Below are 25852 nucleotides of genomic sequence, written 5' to 3' on the forward strand. Positions count from 1 at the left end.
CGGGAGAATGCGCTTAGACCGGTTGATACCGTAAACCTGATCTGGATCAAGCTAACCACATCAGCTCAACATGCTACTGACTCGTGTTCAGCAGGCATGATGTCACTGAGGCGCTCTACCAGAAGAAGCAAGAGGTCCCGCACAATATCCCTCTAACAGTTATCCAGGTCCCTAAGCAGGCATCACAAGGAGTATGGCAAACACCTAATGCAGTATACAATCTAGCGGTTTTGCTCAAATTAGAAGATAACATGCTGGGGGCCTTCAGTGCACGACTGCTTGTTATGAGGAGCGGTATTCAGACATACAGGCAAGTTTGTTCAAGCTGCTATTGCGGCCCCATATGCCCCAAGTCCCGCATTGCTGTGTTTAGGACTGGTGTAGGTTAGCTCACTACATAAGTACGGACTAAGGAGGCGAATGGTGAACCCCTCGCAAATTCACTGTCTTTTTGAAAACTTTAAGCCAAGCAGGCTTTCTATCCTATGTTTGGGAATTTTGCTTCCTATGGACCTCTAGCTAATAACCACTCGAAAGCACAAGATAAAAGACAATGTTTGTTTATATCTAGGTATACATATAATTGAATACACTTGTCCAGACTTACATTGTTTTTTCTTTATTGGATTAAGAGCTAAAGTAATGTCCTACAGGTTTTTATATATATATATATATATATATATATATATATATATATATATATATATATATATACAATTCCCTATTTCTTGTTGTTTTTCTTTTATTTATGTCAGACATTTGTTTAATACCAAAGATGAACACTTAACTCCCACTTACTCACGTGATACTCATGTATTGTTTTACCCACTCAGAAGCAGTAATATTACCTCACTAATACTTGTTTTCTTTATGTTACCAGCTAATTGTAGCAGGGCATTGTATTTATTCCTTGTTGTAATTGTGCAGTGAGGTCTTGCTGTCTGCAGCCGGGATGGCATGATCCTAACGCCATCTAAAAATAAGAAGGTATATTGCTACTAGCTCTAATATTGTGAGGGATGGTTCACTTACAATCCTAATTTAGAAGTTCTAAGCTGCTCTAATAATATTACTAGTTATGGGTATCTATTCTATCACTGTTCCATCTAAGCTCACTAAATACAATGTGCATATTTGATACAAACTACTAACTACCATATTGAATTTTGCAACCACCTCATAGGTGTATCCATGAGCCTAACCTTGGGAATTTAGCTTGATCTAGACTTCTAGCTAATAACCATTTGATAGCACAAGATGGAAAGCAATATTCCTTTATATCTAGACATATATATTTTTGATTGTACCTCTCCAGATTTACATTGTTTTTTTTTCTTTTTACTGGAGTAAGGCTTAAAGCAATGACTTACTGGTTCCCTTTACATATGCAAGTCTCGGTTTCTTGTTGTTTTACTCTTTAAGAAGGTATATTGCACCTAATTCTATTATTGAGGCGTCTGGTTCATTAACAATCTTCATTCAGGAGCTATAGGCTGCTCCAGCAATATAATTACTAGTTAAGGTTATCTACTCTATCATTGTTCAATTTAAGCTCACAAAATTCAATGTACATTATAGGTACAAACTACTAACTACCATATTGCATTATGAAACCATTTAATAGGTCTACCCGCGAGCCTAGCCTAAATATGTGTGCATATTTATAATCTCCTTTTTTTTTTTTTTTTTTTTTTTTTTTTTTTTACGATAGAGAAATGTGGATTATAGTAAACCTTAAGAGGGGCTCCTACATACTGAATCCCCCAAGCAAACCAATGTTTTCAGATGGAAAGTTCTTTATCCCCCATTCGTTATAAACATAGAGCAAAATAAAACTTAAATATGAGGTTCAGGCAATGAGACCCATAAGTGGTCTCTTACAGTTAAGGTAACCTTCTATAAGCGTCGGTTATTACAGATGGTATAAAGTCCAAGAGCGGCCTTTTCAGACAGATAAGGTTTATAATTTGTATTGGCGTACTGTTGAATTGTCTTTTTCTTCTTCTTACAGAAACTGTAAATATTATTGGCTCCATGTCATGGAAATAGTAGACATTGTTTTTTTTACATATGCAATTCCAATATGTATCTCTAATGATAAATTCTGTTAACTTGGAATGTACCTATATGACGCTGTAATACTATGTTTGTTCGCCACAACTTTACCTCAATAAAAATATATATATATATATAAAAAAAAATTAAAAAAAATGGTACCAGTGAGTGCTATTTTATTACAGGGTGTAGCCGTATTCCTTATCAGCCTCTAGAGTAGAGCTACAGGTGGCTTTAAAGCAATGGGAACTGGTGGGATTCAATTCTCACTGCGCCTCCCATACTGAGTTCTGCCCTTCAGAAGATGGTCTTAGCAGATATTAACTAAGACCCTGTATGTCTCCACAGAACTGCAGGAAAGGCCTCTTGATCCTGTGGGACCGGTCATGCTGTCACTCAGCATAGAGGTATGTTCAGTCATTTTGTTTCTCTGGGACATAAATTAACTCAGAAAAGACTGTGTAATTTACTTTCTGACAAGAGGGTTCATAATCTTTTATTCAGGGTTTCCCTCATTTCTCTGTGACTGTCTACTGTTGAGTATCATAAGATGTCAGACCGTAACTTGATATGGGCTTTTCCTGAATAATAACCCTATATTGGTGGTGCTGTGTTGTGGGCGAGACACTGGGGACTTTGAATTTCGGAGTTTTTATATTATACTCCGGTGTAGGCAGTGCGTTTTTACTGGGGTTCCCAGTAAACAGCTATGACAGCTATGAATAAGGCTTTCTCTTGTAAGGTGTATCCAGTCCACGGATTCATCCTTTACTTGTGGGATATTCTCCTTCCTAACAGGAAGTGGCAAAGAGAGCACACAGCAGAGCTGTCCATATAGCTCCCCCTCTAGCTCCACCCCCCAGTCATTCTCTTTGCCGGCTCTAAGCAATAGGGTCCCTCTCGGAAGGGTAAAGTGAATGTGGTGTTAGATTTGTAGTTTTTGTTCTACAAGCAAAAGTTTGTTATTTTAAATGGTACCGGTGTGTACTATTTACTCTCCAGCAGAAAAGAGATGAAGATTTCTGCAGAGAGGAAGATTATTTTAGCATGTTGTAACTAAAATCCACTGCTGTTCCCACACAAGACTGAGGAGTACAAGAAAACTTCAGTTGGGGGGAACGGTTTGCAGGTTAGGCTGCAATAAGGTATGTTCAGTCATTTATTTCTACACAAGACTGTGATAATGCTAGAAAAGGACTGATAAGATCCCCATGAGGGAAGGGTAAGCTTTATTCAGAGACTAAGTATGGAATTACAAGCTTACATAACCGGGCTAATTTATGCTGGTTGACACTATTTTATGGCAAGTTGACACTATTTTATGGCAAACGGTTTTTACTTATAAATATCGTTTTTGAGACACTTAGAAGGCCCCTTTGGGTTCCTTTCAGGGGTTGTTACCCACATGGCTAATATTATAACTCTTAGGAGTGTTTCTTTAGGCCTCACAGCACCGGAGTAAGGTGGGAGGGGCCTAATTTCGCGCCTCAGATGCGCAGTTAGATTGATTAGATCTTCAGGCTGTGTTCACATGGAGGCTCCTGCTACAGTTTGAGGACCCATAAGAAGCTTTTTCCCCATAAATCTGACTCCTAAGGGAAGGTAGGGCCACAGCAGATCTGTGGCAAGGTGCTAAATTTGTTTTAACCGGTCTGTTAGCTTACTATTGATCCGGTTTGGGCATTAAGGGGTTAATCGATTTTTTTGCTAGTTGTGCAATCTTACCAATGCTAGAAAAAAAGAGATGTATAACCTGCGCAAAAAAACAGATAAGGAAAGGGGGATGGGGGATACCTCTAGCTCTCCTCAATGGGTACCCTAGCGTACCCAATGTGTAAATGAAGTTAATACGAAGTGGAGGTGAGCGCCAAATAGGCTGAGGATAGGGAAGGGAGCGCCAAATAGGCTAAAATATAATATGCTGGTTAGTAGGTAGCTAAAATATAAGGTGGTGAATAAGATAGTGTTAAAATAAGATGTTTAAAATATGAGATTTATTCTACACATTAATTAAAATAATGAAACGGTATACAGTGGTGGTTACTCATGGATCCATGTTACAATGACATTAGAATAATAAAATACAATACAATATATATGTTTAAAAACAAGAGATAAGCTGGTTGAATCAATATGGCTGATGATAAAGGGATGGCCTAATAGGCCGATGCTCTATTGTATAATTGGCACCTTGGTTGAGTCCAGTATGTGTTAGATGCTCCTGGTAAGTGGTTGGTTGTAATTCAAAATGCTCAGAAAAAACTGACAAAGGTATATATTTAAATGTGGTCAGTGTCCAATACAAAAAATAATCAAAAAATAGAAAAGATAAAAAAAATAAAAAAATGAAAAATACAAAAAGTTAAAAAATTGTGAAAAAATGTGTTCACTCGATGTGATATAACGATGATAAAAAATGAAATTCCTCCAAAAGGTGTGTAACAATGAAAATAGTGTCAGATGTAATACAATGGTTCAGTGTTGATACGATGTTTGACAATACAAATAGGTTTATACTAAAGAGCCTGAAAAAAAGAAAAGAAAGAAAGAGTCTTGATAAAGGCCAGAGGTACATGGCCGAAACGCGTCGACAGAACTGAGTAAGCATAATACTGATATATCCACTGAACAGATTGCATATATTATAGTATTGTTTGTTTTCTTTTTTTCAGGCTCTTTATTATAAACCTATTTGTATTGTCAAACATCGTATTAACACTGAACCACTGATCTACTTGCACTGAAATCACTAACATCACTTTGGATTTACATCTGACACTATTTTCATTGTTACACACCTTTTGGAGGAATTTCATTTTTTATCATCGTTATATCACATCGAGTGAACACATTTTTTCACAATTTTTTAACTTTTTGTATTTTTCATTTTTTCATTTTTTTTATCTTTTCTATTTTTTGATTATTTTTTGTATTGGACACTGACCACATTTAAATATATACCTTTGTCAGTTTTTTCTGAGCATTTTGAATTACAACCAACCACTTACCAGGAGCATCTAACACATACTGGACTCAACCAAGGTGCCAATTATACAATAGAGCATCGGCCTATTAGGCCATCCCTTTATCATCAGCCATATTGATTCAACCAGCTTATCTCTTGTTTTTAAACATATATATTGTATTGTATTTTATTATTCTAATGTCATTGTAACATGGATCCATGAGTAACCACCACTGTATACTGTTTCATTATTTTAATTAATGTGTAGAATAAATCTCATATTTTAAACATCTTATTTTAACACTATCTTATTCACCACCTTATATTTTAGCTACCTACTAACCAGCATATTATATTTTAGCCTATTTGGCGCTCCCTTCCCTATCCTCAGCCTATTTGGCGCTCACCTCCACTTCGTATTAACAATCTTACCAATGCTTTAGGTACATACTGTGAAAATTTCAGAAAGTTTGGTGCATTTTTCACTGTTTTGGAAAATTGTGTTCCTTTTTTATTCCTTAAAGGCACAGTAACGTTTTTTTTTGCAAAGTGTGTTTTTGCTTGATTAATGTAATTTCTAAGCCTGTTTGTCTTACTACAAGTCTGTTAAACATGTCTGTCACCAAGGAAAATCCTTGTTCAATGTGTTTAGAAGCCATGGTGGAACCCCCTCTCAAAATGTTTCCCACTTGTACTGATATGTCTATACACTTTAAAGACCATATTGTTGCACTTAAAAATGTGGCCCAAGATGATTCTCAGATAGAAGGTAATGAGGTTAGCCTGTTGACCTCTCCCCAAGTGTCACAACCAGTTACGCCCGCTCAAGCAATGCCTAGCACCTCTAGCGCGTCTGACTCTTTTACCTTACAAGATTTGGCGGCAGTTATGGATAATACCCTCTCAGTATTTTTATCTAAGCTGCCCGTGTTACCTGCAAAGCGTGATAGCTCTGTTTTAAGAACAGATTATGAGCATTCTGACGCTTTAGTAGACGTATCCGATATACACTCACAACGCTCTGAAATGGGGGCGAGGGATGTGCTGTCTGAGGGAGAAATTTCCGATTCGGGAAAGGTTGCTCCTCAGACAGACTCGGATACGTTGGCTTTTAAATTTAAACTAGAACACCTCCGCTTATTACTCAGGGAGATATTAGTTACTCTGGATGACTGTGACCCTTTGGTGGTTCCAGAGAAATTGTGTAAAATGGACAAGTACCTAGAAGTTCCTGTTTACACTGATGTGTTCCCGGTCCCTAAGAGGATTGCGGATATAGTAACTAGGGAGTGGGATAGACCAGGTATTCCGTTTGTTCCCCCTCCTGTTTTTAAGAAAATGTTCCCCATATCTGACACCACGGACTGGCAGACGGTCCCTAAGGTGGAGGGGGCTGTTTCTTCACTTGCTAAACGCACAACCATACCAATTGAGGACAGTTGTGCTTTTAAAGACCCTATGAATAAAAAGTTAGAGGGTTTACTTAAGAAAATTTTTGTTCATCAAGGTTTTCTTCTCATACCTATAGCGTGCATTGTTCCTGTAACTACTGCAGCTGCTTTCTGGTTCAAGGCGCTGGAAGATGCGCTCCAGACGGAGACCTCATATGAGGACATTATGGACAGAATTAAGGCTCTTAAGCTGGCTAATTCTTTTATCACAGATGCCGCTTTCCAACTAGCTAAGTTAGCGGCAAAGAATTCAGGTTTCGCCATTCTGGCGCGGAAGGCGCTATGGCTCAAGTCCTGGTCAGCCGATGTGTCGTCAAAATCCAAACTACTGAACATCCCTTTCAAAGGAAAGACCCTTTTCGGGCCTGAATTGAAAGAGATTATCTCAGAAATCACTGGGGGAAAAGGCCATGCTCTCCCTCAGGACAAGTCCTTTAAGACAAAGAACAAACAAAATAATTTCTCGCTTCATTCTCCCCTGCTGCAAAGCAAGAGGGTAACACTTCACAACCCAGGGCAGCCTGGAAACCTTACCAGGGCTGGAACAAGGGTAAACAGGCCAAGAAGCCTGCAGCTGCCTCCAAGACAGCATGAAGGGGTAGCCCCCGATCCGGGACCGGATCTAGTAGGGGGCAGACTCTCTCTCTCTTCGCTCAGGCCTGGGCAAGAGACGTACACGATCCCTGGGCCTTAGAGATTGTATCCCAGGGATATCTTCTAGAATTCAAGGACTTCCCTGCAAAGGGAAGGTTCCATATTTCTCGTCTGTCTACAGACACAACAAAGAAAGAGGCGTTCTTACGCTGTGTAGAAGACCTACATACAATGGGAGTGATCCACCCAGTTCCAATTGCGGAACAAGGGCTGGGGTTTTACTCAAACCTGTTTGTGGTTCCCAAAAAAGAAGGAACTTTCAGACCAATCCTGGATCTCAAAATTCTAAACAAATTCCTCAGAGTCCCATAATTCAAGATGGAGACCATTCGGACAATCTTACCAATGATCCAGGAGGGTCAATATATGACTACCGTGGATCTAAAGGATGCGTATCTACACATTCCTATCCACAAAGATCATCACCAGTTTCTCAGGTTTGCATTTCTGGACAAGCATTTTCAGTTTGTGGCTCTCCCTTTCGGGTTGGCCACTGCTCCCAGAATTTTCACAAAGGTGATAGGGTCCCTCCTGGCGTTGCTAAGACCGCGGGGCATAGCAGTAGCGCCTTATCTAGACGACATCTTAATTCAGGCGTCAACTTTCCAAAGAGCCAAGTCTCACACGGAAATCGTAGTGGCCTTTCTGAGGTCTCACGTGTGGAAGGTGAACATCTAAAAGAGTTCTCTCTCCCCCCCTCACAAGAGTTCCCTTCCTAGGAACACTAATAGACTCGGTAAAAATGAAAATATTTCTGACGGAGGTCAGAAGGTTAAAACTCTTAACTACTTGCTGAGCTCTTCATTCCATTCCTCTGCCGTCTGTAGCTCAGTGCATGGAGACAATCGGACTAATGGTAGCGGCAATGGACATAGTCCCTTTTGCACGGATACACCTCGGACCACTGCAACTATGCATGCTCAAACAGTGGAATGGGGATTATGCCGATTTTGTCTCCTCAAATACAGTTGGACCAGGGGACCAGAGATTCTCTTCTCTGGTGGTTGTCTCAGGATCACCTGTCTCAGGGAATGTGTTTCCGCAGACCAGAGTGGATCATCGTAACGACCGACGCCAGTCTGTTGGGCTGGGGTGCTGTCTGGGACTCCCTGAAAGCTCAGGGCTTATGGTCTCGGGAAGAAGCTCTTCTCCCGATAAACATTCTGGAACTGAGGGCGATATTCAACGCTCTTCAGGCATGGCCTCAGCTAGCTGCGGCCAAATTCATCAGATTTCAGTCGGACAACGTCACGACTGTAGCTTACATCAACCATCAAGGGGGAACAAGGAGTCCCCTAGCAATGATGGAAGTAACCAAAATAATCGGGTCGGCGGAGGATCACTCTTGCCACCTCTCAGCAATTCACATCCCAGGAGTAGACAACTGGGAAGCGGATTTTCTAAGTTGTCAGACTTTTCATCCGGGGGAGTGGGAACTCCACCCGGAGGTATTTGCCCAGCTGACTCAGCTATGGGGCACTCCAGAATTGGATCTGATGGTGTCCTGTCAGAACGCCAAACTTCCTCTTTACGGGTCCAGGTCCCGGGATCCCCAGGCGGTGTTGATAGATGCTCTAGCAGCGCCTTGGTCCTTCAATCTGGCCTATGTGTTTCCACCGTTTCCTCTCCTTCCTCGTCTGGTTGCCAGAATCAAGCAGGAGAGGGCGTCAGTGATTCTAATAGCACCTGCGTGGCCACGCAGGACTTGGTATGCAGACCTAGTGGACATGTCATCCGTTCCACCATGGACTCTGCCAATGAGGCAGGACCTTCTACTTCAAGGTCCTTTCAAACATCCAAATCTAATTTCTCTGCGTCTGACTGCTTGGAGATTGAACGCCTAATTCTATCTAAGCGTGGTTTCTCTGAGTCGGTTATCGATACCCTGATTCAGGCTAGAAAGCCTGTCACCAGGAAAATCTACCATAAGATTTGGCGAAAATATCTTTGTTGGTGCGAATCCAAGGGTTACTCACGGAGTAAGATTAGGATTCCCAGGATATTGTCCTTTCTCCAAGAAGGATTGGAGAAAGGATTATCAGCTAGTTCCTTAAGAGGACAGATATCTGCTTTGTCTATTCTTTTACACAAACGTCTGGCAGAGGTACCAGACGTTCAAGCGTTTAGTCAGGCTTTAGTCAGAATCAAGCCTGTTTATAGACCCGTGGCTCCGCCATGGAGTCTGAATTTAGTTCTTTCAGTTCTGCAAGGGGTTCCGTTTGAACCTTTACATTCCATAGATATTAAACTTTTATCTTGGAAAGTTTTGTTTTTGGTAGCTATCTCTTCTGCTCGAAGAGTTTCAGAGTTATCTGCCTTACAGTGTGACTCACCTTACTTGGTGTTCCACGCAGATAAGGTAGTTTTGCGTTCCAAACCCGGTTTTCTTCCTAAGGTTGTGTCTAATAAGAATATTAACCAGGAAATTGTTGTTCCTTCTCTGTGTCCTAATCCTTCGTCAAAGAAGGAACGTCTGTTACACAATCTTGATGTGGTTCGTGCTTTAAAGTTCAATTTACAAGCAACTAAGGATTTCAGACAAACAACTTCTTTGTTTGTTATCTATTCTGGTAAGAGGAGAGGTCAAAAGGCGACCGCTACCTCTCTTTCCTTTTGGCTGAAAAGCATCATCCGCTTGGCCTATGAGACTGCTGGCCAGCAGCCTCCTGAAACAATTACTGCTCATTCTACCAGAGCAGTGGCTTCCACATGGGCTTTTAAAAATGAGGCTTCTGTTGAACAGATTTGCAAGGCAGCAACTTGGTCTTCGCTGCATACTTTTTCCAAATTTTACAAATTCGATACTTTTGCTTCTTCGGAGGCTATTTTTGGGAGAGAGGTTTTACAAGCAGTGGTGCCTTCCGTTTAAGGTACCTGTCTTGTTCCCTCCCTTCATCCGTGTCCTAAAGCTTTGGTATTGGTATCCCACAAGTAAAGGATGAATCCGTGGACTGGATACACCTTACAAGAGAAAACAGAATTTATGCTTACCTGATAAATTATTTTCTCTTGTGGTGTATCCAGTCCACGGCCCGTCCTGTCATTTTAAGACAGGTGGTTTTTAAATTTAAACTACAGTCACCACTGCACCCTATGGTTTCTCCTTTTTCTTCCTAACCTCCGGTCGAATGACTGGGGGGTGGAGCTAGAGGGGGAGCTATATGGACAGCTCTGCTGTGTGCTCTCTTTGCCACTTCCTGTTAGGAAGGAGAATATCCCACAAGTAAAGGATGAATCCGTGGACTGGATACACCACAAGAGAAAGTAATTTATCAGGTAAGCATAAATTCTGTTTTTTAGCTGAAACACGTAAGCTTGTCCTCTGTGGGATTTGTGTCTCCATGTCCTGCTGGAGGGTGCCTCCGCTACTTTTTAATTGATGTACGAATAAAGTTTTAAAGAACAGTCTCTGCTATCCTTGTTGTCCTTCCCTTTAGGAGGTACAGATAGGATTGTATTTCTTGACCGGCATTTTTTCTTTTCACTTAGTTTAGCCGGGTTCAGACGGGTTTTTCTTTGCCGCCCACAAAGGGTGGGGCTTAAACGTTTGCGCGCTGGGTAGCCGTGCAGTTGCTATTCTAAGGGATCCCGGCATCTGATATGATGTAAGCTGGAGGACTCCGTTGTTTGGTACGAACGCATGGCTGAAGATTTAAGCAGTCGGTCTTAGGCATTCCGGTGAACGATTAGTCATGAATGATGTACCGTGGGGGCAGGTAGGCACCTCAGCAGAGCTGTAGAGGTGCACTGTTGTTTTGCCATTTATTTTTTCAAGTATATGGCTTATAGCTGTAAAATTTTGTAATTTTATATTTTAAAGATACAGTTCAGGACCCTTTGTTAGAGTGTTGGTGCAGAAAAATTGTGTAGTTTTATTTTTTAAAGGCACAGTTACTCTCCGTTTTCAGGAAATATTGACAACGGTCATATAGGCTGGTTCTCATATTTTTTTGTTTAAGTACAATAGGTTACATTTGTTGAAGGATCCACGACCAAATTTTGCCTTGGGTAGAGAGGAATTATTGCTCCCTATTGGCAATTCACATACCATGTGTGAACAAGTGGGAGGTGAATTATCACAGCAGTCGATCAGTCCTTTCAAGAGAGTGGTCTCTCCATTAGGACATTTTCGATCGTTCAGTGATCAATAGATAGATCTGATAGCCTCTCACTTAAATCTGGCGCTTCCAAGCTATTGTGCAAGATCAAAAGATCCAAAGACTCACATAAGTCACCTTGGTATGTCCATGGGACTTTCATCTTTTCATACCCGTTTCCCTTGATCCAAGAAATGACTCTTTGAATAAAACAAACAGAAGTCAATGTATGTTATATTAATTTCTCCAGCCTGTAACTGCAGGATTTGGTAGGCAGACATAGACGTCCTCTTGCTTTCCATGGCTTCTTTCTCTGAGACAAGACCTGTTGTCTCAATGTTCTTTTTTTCTATCAATATCGCAAATCTCTAAATTTCACAACATTTGAAGACCTATTTTGAGTGGTGCTCTTCTAGAGGGTTTTCTAGTTATTCCTTTTAGATTCCTAGAATCCTTCAGTTTTCTCGGGATGGTGGTTCAGACTTTTGCTCAGGTTTCTCTCTTGAACCATTGCATTCTACTGATATCGACTATTACCTTGGAAAGTACCTTTATATACTCCAAATGATACAGCAAAGAGTAGAATGCAATGTCTGTGCTCGTGAAGACCGGTTCCTTCATTTGTGTTCAGATCCTGTTATCTCTAGATAGCGGATATTACATAATCTGAATGTAGTAAACGCTTTGAAGTTCTATCTCCAAGCAACTAAAATTTCAGACAAACTTCTAGGTTTGTATATTTCACTACTGAGTCTAGTAAGGGGCAGAAAGCTACTATGGTATCATTGGCTTCTTGACTCATAAAAAGGGATTCAAGACTTTCTTGAAGGCAGGAAGATTGCTTCTATGAGTATTAAGTGCTTTCTACAAGAGCAATTGCAACATTGTGGGTTTAAAAAATAATATATATATATATATATATAATTTTACAAAAGGATCCCACACTCACTGCTTCAATCCAGCATCCGGGGTGCACTTAAACCATTGATATATAATAAATAAGAAAGGCACTCTCTGTATAATTAGTATAAAACCTATTATACTAATTATACGGAGAGTGCCTTTCTTATTTATTATATATATATATATATATATACACATACACATACACATACACATACACACACACACACACACACACCCCTCGGTTTGCGCCGGTTCAGAATAACAAACTTTTTTTTCAGTCATGTGACTACTATTGAAAAGCAGTGCACTAATTAAAAGAGCCAGTAGGTGGAGCTGTCCGCTTGTGTTGCAGCAAAGTTATGCAATTTAGCAGACTGAAATTAATCTGTGTACACAGAGCAGACCAGACCTATCAAGCAACAAGATCTAGCAGCCATTTCCCTATTATCTTCATGTCTAGCTGCTTGAGGTGAGGGTGCCGAACTGCCTATTAATCACTCCAGATTGAAATGCATAGAATAGGTGCAGACCCAATATTATCTAACATGCTAACAATGCAGAAAACTGTTTGCAGAAAAATGCAAGTAAAAAATGTTTTTGTTCATTAAACTTAGTTTGATGATACAGTCTGTTGTGTGATTATTTAATTAGGTTTATAATGATGTTTAGCATTTAAAGTCTTCATTTCAAAGCTTTAAAAATATTGTATTAGGTGTTACTTATGACAATTTTGATATGGGCCTGGAATCCAACTCCCTCACTTCCCATTGACTTACATTATAAACTGGGTTTTAATTTACAACGGTTTCGATTTACAACCATTCCTTCTGGAACCTAACCCCGGCGTAAACTGAGGGCTACCTGTGTGTGTGTGTGTGTGTGTGTGTGTGTGTGTGTGTGTGTGTATGTATGTATGTGTATATGTGTGTGTATATATATATATATATAAAAATTAGGGCTGCACGATTAATCGCGGATGCGGTTTTAAACCGCAATTAATCGCCGCGGTTTTAAAACCGCGAGAGTATGCAATTTAAAAAAAAATAAAAAATCCTCAGATTGTCTTTAAAACGGTGGCGTAGAGGGAGAATGAGTGGCAGACCAGTGTGCGGCCGTGGGCGGACCTGAGAATGCCCGCCAAACGGCCATTTTGGAAGAGATTGAAGAGTGTGTGGGAGTCATCTGGGAGTAGTGTGGGGGTGGTCAAGCGGTGGTGTGGCGGTGGGACAGTGAGTATTTTACAAATACTTTATAGTGCCTTACTGACTTTTTTTTTTTTTTGTAACTTCTTTTGTGGTTTGTATTTTTATGCTCCAAGAGTGCATTGGACATTGAGAAATATGTACAGTAAGATTCTGTAGTGTACTGTTAAATAAAGGGACTTTATACTATCTATGTAACCACAGCACAGGTAGCACTAGCTAATTTTATTTTAACTATTTTGTGGTTTGTATTTTTATGCTCTAAGAGTGTATTGAACATTGAGAAACATGTACAGTAAGATTCTGTAGTGTTAACGCAATCGCCTTTTTTTCACCCATATCGCCCATCCCTAATAAAAAAAAAAAAAATATATATATATATATATATATATATATATATATATATATATATATATATATATATATATATAAAATAATTGATCAGGTAAGTGTATGTGTGTGTATGTATGTATGTGTATATATATATATATATATATATATATATATATATATATATATATATATATATATAAAATAATTGATCAGGTAAGTGTGTGTGTATGTGTGTGTATATATATATATATATATATATATATATATATATATATATATATATATGTGTGTGTATATATATATAATAGCAAGAACTAGCACTCGCTGTACTTTTTCAAACACCAACATTTTTTTTGAAAAAGTCCAGCGAGTGCTAGTTCTTGCTATTATTATCTATTACCCACTAGCACCCTGGCTGCTGAACCTTTGAAGTGAGAGTGCTCATCTTGGTAATATATATATATATATATATATATATATATATATATATATATATTCCCTTCAAAAAAGCCTGGTCATAGTATCTTGATATAATGCCTCTTCCTCTTTGTATCAGGCGTAAATACTTCAAACAGTTAGATATCTACTTTTTCTCCATTAACGCACTTTCTTTTTTCATTGAGGCTATACCTGCATCTTTTACCTTACCAAGTCATTCCTTAAGTAGACTTCTGGCTGTTATTTTATCTTTTCTATATGTTATTTCCCTAGGAGTGTATGGTGTCCCTCGCTGCCCTTCAGAAAAATCACATATTTGTGACTGGATAAGAAAGATGCTAAATAATGAAGCCTATAGCAAAATAGTTCAGGAACGGTAAGCAACAAAAGGGGGAAACAATATTTAAATCAGTTTATAAACAACTTCTTCAATTTAATTTGTTTGTCAGTTACGTTAAAAATAATTGACTCTGTATTGTTAATATAGAATAAAGTTTTTCTTTCATGTAATTAGCAAGAGTCCATGAGCTAGTGACGTATGGGATATACATTCCTACCAGGAGGGGCAAAGTTTCCCAAACCTCAAAATGCCTATCCCCTCACCACACCCACAATTCAGTTTTACAAACTTTGCCTCCGATGGAGGTGGTGAAGTAAGTTTGTGCTAGATTCTACGTTGATATGCGCTCCGCAGCAAGTTGGAGCCCGGTTTTCCTCTCAGCGTGCAGTGAATGTCAGAGGGATGTGAGGAGAGTATTGCCTATTTGAATGCAGTGATCTCCTTCTACGGGGTCTATTTCATAGGTTCTCTGTTATCGGTCGTAGAGATTCATCTCTTACCTCCCTTTTCAGATCGACGATATACTCTTATATATACCATTACCTCTGCTGATTCTCGTTTCAGTACTGGTTTGGCTTTCTACAAACATGTAGATGAGTGTCCTGGGGTAAGTAAATCTTATTTTCTGTGACACTCTAAGCTATGGTTGGGCACTTTGTTTATAAAGTTCTAAATATATGTATTCAAACATTTATTTGCCTTGACTCAGAAATGTTCAACATTCCTTATTTTTCAGACAGTCAGTTTCATATTTGGGATAATGCATTTGAATTAATCATTTTTTCTTACCTTAAAAAATTTGACTTTTTCCCTGTGGGCTGTTAGGCTCGCGGGGGCTGAAAATGCTTAATTTTATTGCGTCATTCTTGGGGCTGACTTTTTTGGCGCAAAAATTCTTTGTTAATGCAGATAATATTTCCTTTAGTAAAGTACCATTGCCTGTTGCAGTTCCTTCAACATCTAAGGTGCAGAATGTTCCTGATAACATAAGAGATTTTGTTTCTGAATCCATAAAGAAGGCTATGTCTGTTATTTCTCCTTCTAGTAAACGTAAAAAATCTTTTAACTTCGTTTAAGGATCCTTTAGATAGGAAAATTGAATCCTTTCTAAGAAAAGCTTATCTGTGTTCAGGTAATCTTCTTAGACCTGCTATATCTTTGGCTGATGTTGCTGCAGCTTCAACTTTTTGGTTGGAAACTTTAGCGCAACAAGTAACACATCATGATTCTCATGATATTATTATTCTTCAGCATGCTAATAATTTTATCTGTGATGCTATCTTTGATATTATCAGAGTTGATGTCAGGTTTAGGTCTCTAGCTATTTTAGCTAGAAGAGCTTTATGGCTTAAGACTTGGAATGCTGATATGGCTTCTAAATCAACTCTACTTTCCATTTCTTTCCAGGGTAACAAATTATTTGGTTCTCAGTTGGATTCTATTATTTCAACTGTTACTGGTGGGAAAGGAACTTTTTTACCACAGGATAAAAAATCTAAAGGTAAAAACAGGGCTAATAATCGTTTTCGTTCCTTTCGTTTCAACAAAGAACAAAAGTCTGATCCTTCATCCTCAGGAGCAGTATCAGTTTGGAAACCATCTCCAATCTGGAATAAATCCAAGCCAGCCAGAAAGGCAAAGCCTGCTTCTAAGTCCACATGAAGGTGCGGCCCTCATTCCAGCTCAGCTGGTAGGGGGCAGGTTACGTTTTTTCAAAGAAATTTGGATCAATTCTGTTCACAATCTTTGGATTCAGAACATTGTTTCAGAAGGGTACAGAATTGGTTTCAAGATGAGACCTCCTGCAAAGAGATTTTTTCTTTCCCGTGTCCCAGTAAATCCAGTAAAAGCTTAAGCATTTCTGAATTGTGTTTCAGATCTAGAGTTGACTGGAGTAATTATGCCAGTTCCAGTTCAGGAACAGGGGATGGGGTTTTATTCAAATCTCTTCATTGTACCAAAGAAGGAGAATTCCTTCAGACCAGTTCTGGATCTAAAAATATTGAATCGTTATGTAAGGATACCAACGTTCAAGATGGTAACTGTAAGGACTATCTTGCCTTTTGTTCAGCAAGGGAATTTTATGTCCACAATAGATTTACAGGATGCATATCTGCATATTCCGATTCATCCAGATCATTATCAGTTCCTGAGATTCTCTTTTCTGGACAAGCATTACCAGTGTGTGGCTCTGCCGTTTGGCCTAGCTACAGCTCCAAGAATTTTTACAAAGGTTCTCGGTGCCCTTCTATCTGTAATCAGAGAACAGGGTATTGTGGTATTTCCTTATTTGGACGATATCTTGGTACTTGCTCAGTCTTTACATTTAGCAGAATTTCATACGAATCGACTTGTGTTGTTTCTTCAAGATCATGGTCGGAGGATCAATTTACCAAAAAGTTCATTGATTCCTCAGACAAGGGTAACCTTTCTGGGTTTCCAGATAGATTCAGTGTCCATGACTCTGTCTTTAACAGACAAGAGACGTCTAAAACTGATTGCAGCTTGTCGAAACCTTCAGTCACAATCATTCCCTTCGGTAGCCTTATGCATGGAAATTCTAGGTCTTATGACTGCTGCATCGGACGCGATCCCCTTTGCTCGTTTTCACATGCGACCTCTTCAGCTTTGTATACTGAATCAATGGTGCAAGGATTACACAAAGATATCTCAATTAATATCTTTAAAACCGATTGTTCGACACTCTCTAACGTGGTGGACAGATCACCATCGTTTAATTCAGGGGGCTTCTTTTGTGCTTCCGACCTGGACTGTAATTTCAACAGATGCAAGTCTCACAGGTTGGGGAGCTGTGTGGGGATCTCTGACGGCACAAGGAGTTTGGGAATCTCAGGAGGTGAGATTACCGATCAATATTTTGGAACTCCGTGCAATTTTCAGAGCTCTTCAGTTTTGGCCTCTTCTGAAGAGAGAATCGTTCATTTGTTTTCAGACAGACAATGTCACAACTGTGGCATACATCAATCATCAAGGAGGAACTCACAGTCCTCTGGCTATGAAAGAAGTATCTCGAATTTTGGTTTGGGCGGAATCCAGCTCCTGTTTAATCTCTGCGGTTCATATCCCAGGTGTAGACAATTGGGAAGCGGATTATCTCAGTCGCCAAACGTTGCATCCGGGCGAATGGTCTCTTCACCCAGAGGTATTTCTTCAGATTGTTCAAATGTGGGAACTTCCAGAAATAGATTTGATGGCGTCCCATCTAAACAAGAAACTTCCCAGGTATCTGTCCAGATCCCGGGATCCTCAGGCGGAAGCAGTGGATGCATTATCACTTCCATGGAAGTATCATCCTGCCTATATCTTCCCGCCTCTAGTTCTTCTTCCAAGAGTAATCTCCAAGATTCTGAAGGAATGCTCGTTTGTTCTGCTGGTAGCTCCGGCATGGCCTCACAGGTTTTGGTATGCGGATCTTGTCCGGATGGCCTCTTGCCAACCGTGGACTCTTCCGTTAAGACCAGACCTTCTGTCACAAGGTCCTTTTTTCCATCAGGATCTGAAATCCTTAAATTTAAAGGTATGGAGATTGAACGCTTGATTCTTCGTCAAAGAGGTTTCTCTGACTCTGTGATTAATACTATGTTACAGGCTCGTAAATCTGTATCTAGAGAGATATATTATAGAGTCTGGAAAACTTATATTTCTTGGTGTATTTCTCATCATTTTTCTTGGCATTCTTTTAGATTACCGAGAATTTTACAGTTTCTTCAGGATGGTTTAGATAAAGGTTTGTCCGCAAGTTCCTTGAAAGGACAAATCTCTGCTCTTTCTGTTCTTTTTCACAGAAAGATTGCTATTCTTCCTGATATTCATTGTTTTGTACAAGCTTTGGTTCGTATAAAACCTGTCATTAAGTCAATTTCTCCTCCTTGGAGTTTGAATTTGGTTCTGGGGGCTCTTCAAGCTCCTCCGTTTGAACCTATGCATTCATTGGACATTAAATTACTTTCTTGGAAAGTTTTGTTCCTTTTGGCCATCTCTTCTGCCAGAAGAGTTTCTGAATTATCTGCTCTTTCTTGTGAATCTCCTTTTCTGATTTTTCATCAGGATAAGGCGGTGTTGCGAACTTCTTTTGAATTTTTACCTAAAGTTGTGAATTCCAACAACATTAGTAGAGAAATTGTGGTTCCTTCATTATGTCCTAATCCTAAGAATTCTAAGGAGAAATCGTTGCATTCTTTGGATGTTGTTAGAGCTTTGAAATATTATGTTGAAGCTACTAAATCTTTCCGAAAGACTTCTAGTCTATTTGTTATCTTTTTCGGTTCTAGAAAAGGCCAGAAAGCTTCTGCCATTTCTTTGGCATCTTGGTTGAAATCTTTAATTCATCTTGCCTATGTTGAGTCGGGTAAAACTCCGCCTCAGAGAATTACAACTCATTCTACTAGGTCAGTTTCTACTTCCTGGGCGTTTAGGAATGAAGCTTCGGTTGATCAGATTTGCAAAGCAGCAACTTGGTCCTCTTTGCATACTTTTACTAAATTCTACCATTTTGATGTATTTTCTTCTTCTGAAGCAGTTTTTGGTAGAAAAGTACTTCAGGCAGCGGTTTCAGTTTGAATCTTCTGCTTATGTTTTTCGTTAAACTTTATTTTGGGTGTGGATTATTTTCAGCAGGAATTGGCTGTCTTTATTTTATCCCTCCCTCTCTAGTGACTCTTGTGTGGAAAGATCCACATCTTGGGTAATCATTATCCCATATGTCACTAGCTCATGGACTCTTGCTAATTACATGAAAGAAAACATAATTTATGTAAGAACTTACCTGATAAATTCATTTCTTTCATATTAGCAAGAGTCCATGAGGCCCGCCCTTTTTTTGTGGTGGTTATGATTTTGTATAAAGCACAATTATTCCAATTCCTTATTTTATATGCTTTCGCACTTTTTTATCACCCCACTTCTTGGCTATTCGTTAAACTGAATTGTGGGTGTGGTGAGGGGTGTATTTATAGGCATTTTGAGGTTTGGGAAACTTTGCCCCTCCTGGTAGGAATGTATATCCCATACGTCACTAGCTCATGGACTCTTGCTAATATGAAAGAAATGAATTTATCAGGTAAGTTCTTACATAAATTATGTTTTTTGTCTAGACTACCTAACAGATTGTGTAGTATAATTATAAGTAGGGTTGCACCGATACCATTTTTTTATGACTGAGTACAAGTACCGATACTTGTTTTCAAATACTTGCCGATACCAATTACCGATACTTTTTTTTTTATGTCATGTGACAGTTTACCAAGCACAATACAGACTAATTATTTAAGATTCCTTCTTTATAATTATAAAGGACTGTAATTCAAAAGACATTATGAAATAATAAAAAAGTTCACTGAACATGTTTATAAATAAAAAATATTACAATAAAATATTAAATTTAAAGGGGTGATACAATTAGGTTTTAGGGCTTTTATATAACATCAATCTGACATTTGTATGGAGGTTGTATGGAGGTTCGACTCTAAGTTGAACAGTCTTTCACTTTCCACACTACTGCATGGTGCAGAAAGATATTTTTGGGCCATTTTAGCCAGAGCTGGAAATCTGTTTATTAACTGCCCAGTACTTCAGGGGTTTGTCTGAACGAGGTACAGTGATCTCTCCTACAATAATACAAATAACAACAATTTGTATTGGCAGAACAGTAGTAAACAATTTTTAGTTTAGTCTCCACTCCAGTTTAAAATGAAATGGGAACATGCAGTTTGAAAAAACGCCACAAGATAGCATATGGGTAGGAAGTGCAGGTATCGGTACAAGTACTCATGCAAGTACTTGGTATCGGTACCGATACTAGTATCGGTATCGGTGCATCCCTAATTATAAGGATAATTAAATGGACATGATACCAAAATGCTAAAGCACTTGAAAGGGATGTAGTATAGCTATAAAAAGCTGACTAGAAAATATATTAACATTTCTATGTAAAATTTTTTAATATATTTTACCTCAATAGCAATATCCTTTTGTAAAGGGACTTTAAGCATCCAATTGGGATGCTTGTCCCGGGACTTGAAAAGGAGTGTGCATGTGGTATGTGCAGTCACAGTCAGTTTATGAATACCATAAAATCATGCTTGTACTGATTATGCCAATTGGCTGTTTTCTTTCCATCACACAGATGACAGTAAAATGAGTAGCTGGTGGTTAACTGCTCACAGAGCAATTACTATTGTTAGCTGAAGATATTTTGAGCTAAAACATCTTTTTTTCTTTTACAAGATATACCGAGTCCACGGGTTTCATCCTTTACTTGTGGGATATATTCCTCCTGCTAGCAGGAAGTGTCAAAGAGCACCACAGCAGAGCTGCTATATAGCTCCTCCCCTAACTCCTCCCCCCAGTCATTCTCTTTGCCTATGCTAGCAATAGGAAGGGTAAAGTTTATGTGGTGATAAAAAGATAGTTTACTTTTTCTTCAATCAAGAATTTGTTATTTTAAATGGTACCGGTGAGTACTGTTTTTACTCTGGCATGACATAGAAGAAGAATCATGCCTTGAGTCGTATGATCTTAGCAGTAGTAACTAAGATCCATGTTCGTTCTCTCAAGTTTTACTGAGGAAGTACAGGAGAAATGTTCATTATGGGGGAACGTTTTCTTGCTGCAAGCAGTATCAAGGTATGTGCAGTCATTTACATTCTGAGGAGACCTGATATATCAGAATTTGGCTGACATATTTCCCATGCGGGGAAAGGGTAAGCAGTATTTCTTATATAAAAAGGGTGGTACTGTAGTAACCTGTGTATTATTATCCCATTCAAGATAACATGGGATACTTAAGGGCTATGTGGTTTTAGACACTGGGGCAGCCTAGGAAACACCTAATGTTACTATTATGGGGTTTATTGAGGCTGAGTTTAATTTTTCTGTGGGGTTCACATGGCATGTTCATTACAAAAAAAGCAGTGTGTGCATATTTTTATTGCTGAAATGCTTCCCATGCGGTTTTCTCAAGTTGTCGGTTCATCAGACATGATGGACGGGGCCTAATTTCGCGCTTCAGTGCGCAGTTAGTTTCTGGAGAGGTAGCAGCCATTAGCTCCGGTTGGAACCAGACTGTGAGGCTGTACTTTGGAGTGGGACCGGATCGTTTTGACAGGTCTTGGGGGCAGGTAGGCGCCACAGCTCCGCTGTGCAGAATCCATTAAGTGAAAATTGTCTGCAAATCGTTTTTACTGCCTAATTTACTAAAAATAAGATTTAACTCTCCTATTACTTGTGGTGCAATATCTGATAGCACATTAGGCTCTCATATTAAGAAAATTATTCATTTTGAATATCGTTTTAACGACTTTGCAAAACAGTGTACACTTTTTATTCTTAAAGGTGCAGTAACCGTTTTCTCTTGTAAGGTGTATCCAGTCCACGGATCATCCATTACTAGTGGTATATTCTCTTTCCCAACAGGAAGTTGCAAGAGGATCACCCACAGCAGAGCTGCTATATAGCTCCTCCCCTAATTGCCATATCCAGTCATTCTCTTGCAAGCTCTCAACATAGCTGGCGGTAGTAAGAGGAAAGTGGTGTAATATAGTTAGTTTTTTCTTCAATCAAAAGTTTGTTTTTAAATGGTACCGGAGTTGTACTATTTTATCTCAGGCAGCATTTAGAAGAAGAATCTGCCTGCGTTTTTCTATGATCTTAGCAGAAGTAACTAAGATCCACTGCTGTTCTCACATATGTCTGAGGAGTGAGGTAACTTCAGAGGGAGAATGGCGTGCAGGTTATCATGCAATAAGGTATGTGCAGTTTAAGTTTTTCTAGGGATGGAATTTGCTAGAAAAAAGCTGCTGATACCGGATTAATGTAAGTTAAGCCTAAATACAGTGATTTAATAGCGACTAGTATCAGGCTTGCTATCAGAGGTATATACTCTGATTAATGTGCAATATAAAACGTTTGCTGGCATGTTTAATCGTTTTTATATATGCTTTGGTGATAAAACTTATTGGGGCCTAGTTTTTTCCACATGGCTGGCTTGGTTTTTGCCCTGAGGCTTTCCACTGTTGTAATATGAGTGGGAGGGGCCTAGTTAAAATTACAGACAGAGACATTCAGCTTCCCTCAGCAGTCCCCTGCATGCTTTAGGACATCTCTGAAGGGCTCAAAAGGCTTCAAAAGTCATATATTGAGGAAGGTAAAGCCACAGTGAAGCTGTGGCAGTTGTGACTGTTTAAAAAACGTTTTTTTCAATTTGTTAATCCGTTTTTTGTATTAAGGGGTTAATCATCCATTTGCAAGTGGGTGCAATGCTCTGCTAACTTGTTACATACACTGTAAAAATGTTGTTAGTTTAACTGCCTTTTTTCACTGTTATTTCAAATTTTAGCAAAATTTGTTTCCCTTAAAGGCACAGTAACGTTTTTTATATTGCTCGTTTAACTTGATGTAAAGTGTTTTCCAAGCTTGCTAGTCTCATTGCTAGTCTGTATAAACATGTCTGACATAGAGGAAACTCCTTGTTCATTATGTTTAAAAGCCATGGTGGAACCCCATATGAGAATATGTACTAAATGTATTGATTTCACTTTAAACAATAAAGATCAGCTTTTATCTTTAAAAAGTTTATCACCAGAGGATTCTGGAGAGGGGGAAGTTATGTCGACTAACACTCCCCACGTGTCAGACCCTTTGACTCCCGCTCAAGGGACTCACGCTAAAATGGCGCCAAGTACATCAAAGACGCCCATAGCGATTACTTTGCAGGACATGGCGGCAATCATGGATAATACCCTGTCAGCGGTATTAGCCAGACTGCCTGAATTCAGAGGAAAGCGCGATAGCTCTGGGGTTAGACGTAGTACAGAGCACGCAGATGCCTTAAGGCCCATGTCTGATACTGCGTCACAATATGCAGAAGCTGAGGAAGGAGATCTTCAGTCTGTGGGTGACATTTCTGATTCGGGTAAAACTGTTTCAGATATTTCTACTTTTAAATTTAAGCTTGAGAACCTCCGTGTATTGCTTGGGGAGGTGTTAGCTGCTCTGAATGACTGTGACACAATTGCAGTACCAGAGAAATTGTGTAGACTGGATAAATACTATGCAGTGCCGGTGTGTACTGATGTTTTTCCAATACCTAAAAGGTTTACAGAAATTATTAATAAGGAGTGGGATAGACCCGGTGTGCCGTTTCCCCCCCCCCCTCCTATTTTTAGAAAAATGTTTCCAATAGACACCACCACACGGGACTTATGGCAGACGGTCCCTAAGGTGGAGGGAGCAGTTTCTACTTTATCAAAGCGTACCACTATCCCTGTCAAGGACAGTTGTGCTTTTTCAGATCCAATGGATAAAAAATTAGGTTACCTTAAGAAAATGTTTATTCAACAAGGTTTTATCCTGCAGCCCCTTGCATGCATTGCGCCTGTCACTGCTGCTGCGGTGTTCTGGTTTGAGTCTCTGGAAGAGGCCTTTCAGACAGCTACTCCATTGACTGAAATACTTGACAAGCTTAGAACACTTAAGCTAGCTAATTCTTTTGTTTCTGATGCCATTGTTCATTTGACTAAACTAAGGGCTAAGAATTCTGGATTCGCCATCCAGGCGCGTAGGGCGCTATGGCTTAAATCTTGGTCAGCTGACGTGACTTCAAAGTCTAAATTACTTAACATTCCCTTCAAGGGGCAGACCCTATTCGGGCCTGGTTTGAAGGAAATTATTGCTGACATTACTGGAGGTAAGGGTCATACCCTTCCTCAGGACAGGGCCAAATCAAAGGCCAAACAGTCTAATTTTCGTGCATTTCGAAACTTCAAGGCAGGTGCAGCATCAACTTCCTCTGCTACAAAACAAGAGGGAACTTTTGCTCAATCCAAGCTGGGCTGGAAACCTAACCAGTCCTGGAACAAAGGCAAGCAGGCCAGAAAGCCTGCTGCTGCCTCTAAGACAGCATGAAGGAACGGCCCCCTATCCGGTAACGGATCTAGTAGGGGGCAGACTTTCTCTCTTCGCCCAGGCATGGGCAAGAGATGTTCAGGATCCCTGGGGGTTGGAAATTATATCTCAGGGATATCTTCTGGACTTCAAAGCTTCCCCTCCTCAAGGGAGATTTCATCTTTCGAGATTATCTGTAAACCAGATAAAGAAAGAGGCATTCTTACGCTGTGTGCAAGACCTCCTAGTTATGGGAGTGATCTGTCCAGTTCCACTGACGGAACAGGGACAGGGTTTTTATTCAAATCTGTTTGTGGTTCCCAAAAAAGAGGGAACCTTCAGACCCATTTTGGATCTAAAGATCTTAAACAAATTCCTCAGAGTTCCATCGTTCAAAATGGAAAATATTCGGACCACCCTACCTATGATCCAGGAGGGTCAGTACATGACCACAGTGGATTTGAAGGATGCTTACCTTCACATACCGATTCACAAAGATCATCATCGGTTCCTAAGGTTTGCCTTTCTGGACAGGCTTTACCAATTTGTGGCTCTTCCCTTCGGGTTAGCTACAGCTCCAAGAATCTTTACAAAGGTTCTGGGATCGCTTCTGGCGGTCCTAAGACCGCGAGGTATATCAGTGGCCCCTTATCTGGACGACATCCTGATACAGGCGTCAAGCTTTCAGATTGCCAAGTCACATACGGACATAGTTCTGGCATTTCTCAGGTCACATGGGTGGAAGGTGAACGAGGAAAAGAGTTCTCTATCCCCACTCACAAGAGTCTCCTTCCTAGGGACTCTGATAGATTCTGTAAAAATGAAGATTTACCTGACAGAATCCAGGTTATCAAAGCTTCTAAAATCTTGCCGTGTTCTTCATTCTATTCCGCGCCCTTTGGTGGCTCAGTGTATGGAAGTAATCGGCTTGATGGTAAGGGCGATGGACATAGTGCCATTTGCGCGCCTACATCTCAGACCGCTGCAACTATGCATGCTCAGTCAGTGGAATGGGGATTACACAGATTTGTCCCCTCTGCTAAATCTGGATCAAGAGACCAGAGATTCTCTTCTCTGGTGGCTATCTCGGGTCCATATGTCCAAAGGTATGACCTTTCGCAGGCTAGATTGGACAATTGTAACAATAGATGCCAGCCTTCTAGGTTGGGGTGCAGTCTGGAATTCCCTGAAGGCTCAGGGATCGTGGACTCAGGAGGAGAAACTCCTCCCAATAAATATTCTGGAGTTAAGAGCAATATTCAATGCTCTTCTAGCTTGGCCTCAGTTAGCAACCCTGAGGTTCATCAGCTTTCAGTCGGACAACATCACGACTGTGGCTTACATCAACCATCAAGGGGGAACCAGGAGTTCCCTAGCGATGTTAGAAGTCTACAAGATAATTCGCTGGGCAGAGACTCACTCTTGCCACCTATCAGCAATCCATATCCCAGGTGTAGAGAACTGGGAGGCGGATTTTCTAAGTCGTCAGACTTTTCATCCGGGGGAGT

The 25852-nt window shown here is 39.9% G+C and overlaps 1 protein-coding gene across 1 annotated transcript in view; it reads left to right on the top strand.

Annotated features, from left to right (window-relative positions):
- PPT1 (palmitoyl-protein thioesterase 1) overlaps positions 1 to 25852 on the top strand; it is a 177949-nt gene that overhangs the window by 99423 nt on the left and 52674 nt on the right. The window contains exon 5 of the mRNA XM_053707299.1: positions 14375 to 14477. Within this exon, the coding sequence (XP_053563274.1) occupies positions 14375 to 14477 (103 nt within the window). The remainder of the gene's footprint in view (positions 1 to 14374; positions 14478 to 25852) is intronic.

Source organism: Bombina bombina, chromosome 3 (assembly GCF_027579735.1).
Source record: "Bombina bombina isolate aBomBom1 chromosome 3, aBomBom1.pri, whole genome shotgun sequence".
Classification (NCBI taxonomy): Eukaryota; Metazoa; Chordata; class Amphibia; order Anura; family Bombinatoridae; genus Bombina; species Bombina bombina.